The sequence below is a fragment of the Sinocyclocheilus grahami genome, unplaced genomic scaffold (genome assembly GCF_001515645.1).
Source record: "Sinocyclocheilus grahami isolate Dianchi unplaced genomic scaffold, SAMN03320097.WGS_v1.1 scaffold1150.1, whole genome shotgun sequence".
Classification (NCBI taxonomy): domain Eukaryota; kingdom Metazoa; phylum Chordata; class Actinopteri; order Cypriniformes; family Cyprinidae; genus Sinocyclocheilus; species Sinocyclocheilus grahami.
This window is the reverse complement of record NW_015506329.1, coordinates 198,833-207,677: the sequence shown is the minus strand read 5'-3', so window position 1 is coordinate 207,677 and position 8,845 is coordinate 198,833. Positions and strand designations below refer to the sequence as shown.

The following is an 8,845-nucleotide window of genomic DNA, read 5'->3' as shown; positions in this document are numbered from 1 at the left end:
CTATCCGTCTAATAGTAGCCCACCACAATCTTATTAACAGTAGAAGTTAAATCTTACCGTAGTCTTCAAATCTGGGAGATGAAAAGATGAAAGAGTTTGGTCCCATCAGTCACGACTCATGCAGCTGTAAGCTTTTCTTTCTCTTTTGTTTTTACTCGCCATCTTTACAACATGCATCACATTACTGTATTTCACGGCACACTGGTTTCATGCGTATTTGGCGCCACCTATTGTTGTGGGTGTATTATCGACATGTCAAAGTCTAGACCCTGAATATAAGACGACCGCGTTTTTTCAGACGCATTTCCAAGAAAAAAGCATCGTCTTATATTCGGGTCAATACGGTATTTACGTTTAATGTAATTTTACAGTAAATTACTGTTAGAAATAGTTTTTGAAAGTGAAAAATAAAAAGTCATTGTATAATTTACAGCGAAAAAACATAAATTGACACTCCCAGAGTTCCCTGCGTGACGCTTCATATTTGATGTTTTTTTTGTTGTTGTTGAAATAACTGTTTCTTCTTAGTTTTTTTTTTAATGAGTTGTGTACATTAGGGTTTTATCTTACATGTAATGTTGTTAAATTAATGTTTTGATGTTTTTTTTGTTGTTGTTGAAATAACTGTTTCTTCTTAGTTTTTTTTTTTAATGAGTTGTGTACATTAGGGTTTAATCTTACATCTAATGTTGTTAAATTAATGTTTATTGCATTATTTCAGTATCGTGTGTGTCACCGTGATGGGGTTTAGTGTTTGTGTGAATGACACTGTGTGCACCTTCTGTATATAAGTATTGCCCTCTGCAGCTCGTAGAGAAGCTGTTTGTGATGAGCTTTGGTTCATCATGTGACTTTCCCATCACCACCAGTTTCTGGTGGTTATCAGTGCATTACAATGGTTCAAAACAGATATTAACACTTCAATATGTTGGTTTATTAACATTACATCAGTTAAAGAAATACGGTATTTTATTGTGAATTTAAGTTAAGTCTGTAAAACCTAAGATGTAGCTACCATATTTTTAATGGTGAGGTTCTGGCAACCACAGCTGCCGGTGTTTTACCGTAAATGTCACAGTTTTTTTTTTTTTTTTTTTTACAGTGTTTTGTTATTGTTGTTGTTAAGACAGCAACATTTTAGATTCCAGTGAAATTATGGCATTCTCAATCAATTTTTTGAAACCACAGAAACAAAAACCGCTAGCCTAACTAATAAAATACAAACATTATTAAAGAAAAGTAAACAGTCAATAATAAAATAAACTAATTACAACAAATAGCAGAAGTAAATGCAGAACAAAGATACAAATTAAATAGTGTTTTTCAGGCAGTTTGTATAAATTAACTTCACTGTATAAATTAAATGTACATTAATCTACTAAAGTGATTCAATCAAGAGCAGTGAGTGATTTTTCTCTGTCTTTTGTTGTTTGACATTAATCAACATTTCTCTTTATGTGGCTACTAGCAAAGACTGAAGTCTTACATAATTTGTACCTCTTATTACTTGACATTCTAACATCTATGTTGTATTCTGAATAAAATATTGAAATTTGAAACTTCCACATCATTGCATTCTGTTTTTATTCACAATTTGTACAGTGTCCCAAATTTTTTGGAATCGGGTTTGTATATATGGGAACATTCTCTTAAATATTTATTAAGCATTTTCATTTCATTAACATTTTTAATAAACATGGGTCTTTACGTTCATTAAACAGGCTTATTTCTGGTATTGTAGGCTCATTTTGTACGTGCAAGCAATTAACACAAGCACAAACTGCATGTCTAATTCAAATGTAATTTCCCACATTTACAAAATCAGGCAATTATTTTTGTCCATCAATGCAAATGTCGTCTTATGAGGTTTAGCACTGTCTGTCACCGTCACCGTCAGTGTAGTGCAGTTATATTCGTAGTGTATTTGTACCTGCTGGGAAATGAGGGCTGCATCCCAAATCACATACTTCCCTACTATATAGTAGGAGAAAAAAAATGTATGTGAACGGAGTAGTATGTCCGAATTCACAGTATTCATGAAATGGTAGGCAAAAAGTCCTTGGATGATGTACCATTTCAGGCAAGATTCTGAAGTGCGCACCTGATGAACACATTACTATCCCATAAGGCAATTTTCCAGCCAGATTATTTATACCCGCTGTAGAATAGGTCATTCCAGGATGGCACACAAGTTTTTAATATTAGGAGAAGATCCTCCAACATGTTCTCTCTGCCGAATCCCTTTATCCTTGAAACATGTTTTATTAGATTGTGCTGGCTTTAACCCTGGGAGAACTTATTTTTAATCAGTTAACTCTTTTGAGGAGCTTTTTACAGAGTTAAGCCAAATACAGTTTTACTTTTACATTTACATTTAGTTTTTAGTGAAAATAAATTGTAAAAAAATCTGATATAATTTAGCCATACATTTTCTCACCATGCAAATAGCCACAGAAGCTGGCATGGCGTTAAACACAAACAAACAAACTATCCCATGAGGCAACGGGAGAGGATTTGTGAATGGCAGTGACGCGACACAACTGTGACAATAATGACAACATGACGAATGCAGTACATCTGGATTACATTCATACTATATAGAACATATTTTTAATGGTTGCCAAGTAATTACTTCTTCAAAAGAAGAGCTACTCGGAGAGTGTGTGATTTCGGCTGCAGTCGAGGTCTCGTGCAGTGCTTAAACCAGGCTTTAGACGGCGTGCGAGTACATTTTCTTGACGATGCAGCACAAGACCGACCGACAGTTCCCTCGACTATTTTGCGCATCCTTCATGCTTTCACATCGGGCAGGCCCTTTATTTTTACCCTTAATAATAATTACAGTTCAATGTACACTACCGGTCAAACATTTGGGATCAGATCGATTTCAAAAATACAGGAAAAAATGTAATGATGTGAAATATAATTGCGATGTAAAATAAAGTTTTTCTATTTTAATATACATTAAAATCTAATTTATTCCTGTGATGCAAAGCTGAATTTCCAGCATCATTACTCCAGTCTTCGGTGTCACATGATTTTCAGAAATCAGTATAATAAGCTGATTTATTATCAGTGCTGGAAAATGTTGTGCGGCTTCATATTTTTTTGGAAACTGTGATACTTTTCTTCAGGATTCTTTGATCATTTATTTAAAATAGAAATCTTTTCTAACAATATACACTACCGTTCAAAAGTTTGGGGTCAGTCAATTTTTATTCTTTCTTTTTTTGAAAGAAATTAAAACTTTTATTCAGCAAGGATGTGTTAAATTGTTAAGAAGTGACAGCAAAGATTTATATTGTTATAAAAGGTTTATATTTTTAAAAAATGCTGTTCTCTTTCACTTTTTATTCATTAAAGAATCCTGAAAAAAGTATCGCAGTTTCCAAAAAAATATTTGTCAGCACAACTGTTGCCAACATTGATAATTCTAATAATAAATCAGCATATTAGAATGATTTCTGTGACACTTTATACCTTAGTAATGGCTCATGGAAATTCAGCAGTGGTGAATCTTGCCAGAAGTGATATCTTACCAGAAAATGACTTTGGTAGAAGTTGAAGTCACCGTTTAGAATATTACGTGAGGAATCACTGAATCATTGATTCAACCGATTCATTCAAACGACTGATTCATTCAGGAACAAAGCATTTGACTGTGTAAATGAGTGAATCACTGAATCATTTATTCAACTGATTCGTTCAAAAAGCGGATTCATTCAATAAGTAAACGCCATTGTTCAGAGACGCAAAACAGGGCTGTGATCTTTGTTTGGAACTATTTTCGTTGGCAAAATTGAGCAAAAACAAGCAATATTATGTCTAAAATGTAAGTCACTTATTGCTTTACTGAACTTGTATAAAATTATTATTAAATGTGTTCATGCTGATATCTGCAGAAAAACGGTACTCTTTGTGTGATATAGATTAAGTTAACTATATTAAATTATATAAATATAAAAAGCATACAGAAGCATTTTTGCCGTCTACAATTTCGAATGCCTTGAATGAATTTTGGGTTTTAATAGACTAATAAATCGACGTGCGTGCACTTTGTGTGTGTGATTTGGTGATATAGCCTACTTCATAATGTCAGATCGTACATCATTACAACAACACTTACCATATTATCGCAGACGATGCTGTATCGCACACCCCAGACTCGACTTGAGTGGAAAATGAATCCTCTGTGGTTGTGCGCGCACTTGTTTGTACATGAGCGTGAGTCTAACTTGCAGACGCCAGACCACTGATTCATCAAACCTGCTTTCCTGCAGTCCGTGTTCTTCTGACTTCTGACTATTTTGTAGTAAGTAACGAATATGCTTCGGGGAAATGTATCGGAGTAAAAGTATACATTTTAAGTAGGAAACGTAGTGGAGTAAAAGTTGGCTGAAATATAAAAACTCAAGTAGAGTACAGATGCTCCCAAAAAATACTTAAGTACTGTAATGAAATATTATTACTTCGTTACATTACACGACTGAAATTCAGCTTTGCATCACAAAAATAAATTCTATTTTTAAGGATATTAAAATAGAAACCATTATTTTATATTGTAATAACATTTTGCAAGATTACGTTTTTTTTCTGTATTTTTGATCAAATAAATGCAGCCTTGATGAGCAGAAGAGACTTCTTCAAAAAACTTATTTCCCAAACTTTTGAACGGCAGTGTAGATACTTGAATTTTCTTTAACCACATTGCAACACTTTAATGGGATAGTTCACCCAAAAATGAAAATTCTGTAATTTAATTACTCACCCTCATGTCATTCCAAACCCATAAGGCCTTCGTTCATCTTCGGAACACAAGTTAAGATCTTTTTGATGAAATCCGAGAGCTTTCTGACTCTGCATAGACCACAAGGTAACTACCACGATCACGGCACAGGAAGGTACCAAGAACATAATAGTCCATGTGACATCAGTGGTTCACCCGAAACTTTATGAAGCTACGAGAATACTTTTTGTATTCATGAGGGCGAGTAATTAATGACAGAATTAACATTTTTGGGTGCACCATCCCTTTAAGCGCAGAAGAATGATACAATGCGGTGTCTTTTTCTTTCTCAGGTTGACTATGGCGCTTTGCCTGTGGCTTATTGTGGTGGCCCCAGTATGCTGCTGGGGCCAGGGGCCAGTGGACACAGGGGACAGTGGGGTTTTCCAGCCCCAGAGTGCCCTCACTGACATGGAGTTTGCCAGTGTGAGCACATACCACGGCCCTGGAAACACTGACCCTCGCCCCAATAATAAGCTGCCCATCCTTCTGTGGTGGAGCTCCAATCTGTTCCCACACTTCCCAGGAGACACAGAGCGTGTGGACTGCGCCCACTCGTCCTGCCTGGTCACAAGCAACCGCAAAGTCCAGCTGTATCGCCGCACGGCATCTATCATTTTCTATGGCACAGACTTCCGGGCGTACGAGGCTCCGCTGCCACGTTTGGCCCATCAGACCTGGGCGCTTTTCCACGAAGAGTCACCCATGAATAACTTCCTGCTCTCCCACAGTGTTGGAATCAGACTGTTTAACTACACAGCCACGTTCAGGAGGGAGTCGGACTATCCGCTAACGCTGCAGTGGTTACCCTCTCTGGATTATCTTCTGAAAGCACCGGCAGTCCCTCTGCAGGAGAAGAACCGCTGGAGACAGGCCGGTCTGGCCCCTGTGCTCTACATGCAGTCCCACTGTGATGTGCCTTCAGACCGTGATCGCTACGTTCAAGAACTGATGACATTTATAGAGGTAATACTGTTATAAGAGATTTATATATATATATAAAATATTATTTAATTGCAACTTTGTTTTTGTTTTTCCGAGCAAAGAAATAAATATCATACTTCCCAGTGTAACAATCTTGTCAGGCATATTTACAACAAAAATCAATTTATGACATTTTAAACGACTAATTACTTTCACCCAAAATACTAATTCGTTGTAATTTTACATTTAAAAATGTTTCCACTTTTCTAGGTTTTGCCCATTTGTCAGTAAGAATTTTTTACTCATTCAAAACGCAATAAAATTGTATATGCTCCCTTATTCTTTTATATATTTTAATATGTACAGGTCAGAATAAGAATGTTATTTGAATTTTTACATAAATATTGTGTTACACTGAAAGTATAAACCAAATTTTGACCTTTTATTCTCCAAAAACTTATTTGAAACCTTTAAAGTAGACACTTTACTTGCATTTAATGTGCTTTCTAATTTTGTAAATGTATTTTGATCCGGCGTCTTTTACCCACTATATATTTAAATGGGTGAGTGCTTTAGCAGCCAAGAATGCCATAGCATACACTACGCAACTTTTGCCCTGATTTGCTAGATGTAAGCCACTGCATATTTTTCGCAGTCCGAGTTACAAATCATGCAGCGTATGCTGGGAAAATTATAATAATAATTTTATATATACAGTGCTGGTAGTAACTGATTACATGTAATCTGGATTATGTAATCAGATTCCAAAAATGAAGTGCTTGTTGTAATTAGAGTATATTACATTTTAAAATGCTCATAATCCCATTACAGTTGTGTGTGTGTGTGTGTGTGTGTGTACTGGTTTATATATCCTGGTGGGGACTTAAACCTGACTACACACAGACTCATGGGGACTCGTGTCACGGTGGGGACCTAAATTGTGGTCTACATGGTTACAAAAGCTGATAAATCATACAGAATTAAGTTTTTTGAAAATCTAAAAATGCAGAAAGTTTCCTGTAAGGGGTAGGGTTGGTGTAGGGCAATAGAATATACGGTCTGTACAGTATAAAAACCATTACGCCAATGGAGAGTCCCCACAAGGATAGCTGTCCAGACTTGTGTGTTTGTGTTTGTGTGTGTGTGTGTGTGTGTGTGCATTTTGTCCAAAGCAACCTATGTTGCATTCAGGGTACACATTTACATTTTATCAGTTGTAACGTTCCCGGTTGAATCGAACCTATGATCTTGGCATTACATAAAAGTGCAGAAAGTTTCCTGTAAGGGGTAGGGTTGGTGTAGGGCAATAGAATATACGGTCTGTACAGTATAAAAACCATTACGCCAATGGAGAGTCCCCACAAGGATAGCTGACCAGACTTGTGTGTTTGTGTTTGTGTGTGTGTGTGTGTGTGTGTGTGCATTTTGTCCAAAGCAACCTATGTTGCATTCAGGGTACACATTTACATTTTATCAGTTGTAACGTTCCCGGTTGAATCGAACCTATGATCTTGGCATTACATAAAATCTTAAATGAAACTTGAAAGTCTGGTAATATGTGATACCGAGTCATTTAGTGTATAATGCCTAGTTTTTGTCTGAAACCATTTTCAAAGTCAGCAAATGTATGATACCTAGTGTTTTAAAATCTATTTAGATTTTTCAACTTGTTTAGTGTGTTCCAGCCTTTTGTAACAAAATCATTCTGTTTTCATACAGTACGCACAATGCAAATGTCATCATCAGCACAGTATGTTACACGCAGCTTGCACGTACACATTGCTTTTGTTTTTTTAAATTTTTTTTGCATTTATTAGTTTGTCCACAACTTGGTTACTCTGGCCTGGCCCATGGTTTCACAGTCAAAAATGGATATGTAAATATATACTGCGCTTTCCTCTCAATAACAAAATAAACACATCAAAAACTGACAGCGGTGAGAAAGCAGCAGTTTAAAACGCATCTGATTACAGCGATGTGGATGTTTGCACGAGCTCTGCAGTTCAGTACTCCAGTAAAGTCACGTCACGTCACGCTTATTTATATAGTACTTTATGAAATAGCCTTAAATCAAGCAGTTTTACAGTATTATTAAACATGAAAACCAGAGTCAGTGTCGCTTTCAGTTAGAATTACAACTTGATTTTCTGTTATAATGCAGCTCTCCAGTGTGGTGCTAGCAAATGATCAAATCTTTTTATTATAATAATAATCGTTTGTTGCAGCCCTACTTGAGACACAGCAACCAAAGAAGCCCGCATTGCACTTGAGCACTTGTGTGAAGAGAGAAACGAGTACAAAGTCATTTTTTAATCGCTCATTAGAGAAATAGTGCAGACACTGGATGAGGAAACTTTCTAGTTTTGCATGTGTCAAGTGCCTGTGTTTATGCATGCTATCAAGAGTTTATTTTGAAAGGCTATATGTTCAGCTGTGCGCATATATGAAAAACAAAGTATACTTTGGTCTTAAAATCCAAATTATCATCATAATTTGTCTTCTCCTTAGATTGACTCGTATGGGAAGTGCCTTAATAACAAACCCCTGCCTGACTATCTGGAGGACACCAGCACAGCCACTGGTGAAGACAGGCGCTTCATGAGTTTCGTCGGTCGTTATAAGTTCCACCTGGCCCTGGAGAACGGCCTGTGTCCCGACTACATGACGGAGAAGCTGTGGCGGCCCATGCACCAGGGCTGTGTGCCCATTTACAGGGGCTCATCATCGGTGGCCGACTGGCTGCCGAACAATCATTCTGCTATCCTCATTGACGATTTCCCCTCTCCACGGGATCTGGCGGAGTTCATAAAGACTCTGGATCAAGACGACGCGGAGTACTCGCGCTATCTGGAGTACAAAACACCCAGCAAGATCACTAACCTGCGTCTGCTCGAGGGGCTGGAGAGCAGAGAGTGGGGTGTCAACGACATGAGTAAACCAAACTACCTGAACGGGTTTGAGTGTTTTGTGTGCGACAGAGAGAACGAGCGTCTGGCAGCAGTGAAAGCGCACAGGAAGAACCCACAACAAAACCTGCCGCCTCAACCAAAGATGGCCAACAGCTCGCACATGGGCTGCCCACTGCCCAGTCCTGGATATGGGCCTGTGGAGAGTATTGACCCAAATGATGGGTAA

General features: G+C 37.4%; 1 protein-coding gene across 1 annotated transcript; it reads left to right on the top strand.

The window, feature by feature from the left end:
• Positions 1-5,086: 5,086 nt before the first annotated feature.
• On the top strand, positions 5,087-8,845 carry LOC107567361 (fucosyltransferase 11 (alpha (1,3) fucosyltransferase)). The gene is made up of 2 exons (XM_016253028.1): positions 5,087-5,752; positions 8,219-8,845. The coding sequence occupies exons 1-2, from the start codon at positions 5,087-5,089 to the stop codon at positions 8,843-8,845; spliced, it is 1,293 nt and encodes a 430-aa protein (XP_016108514.1).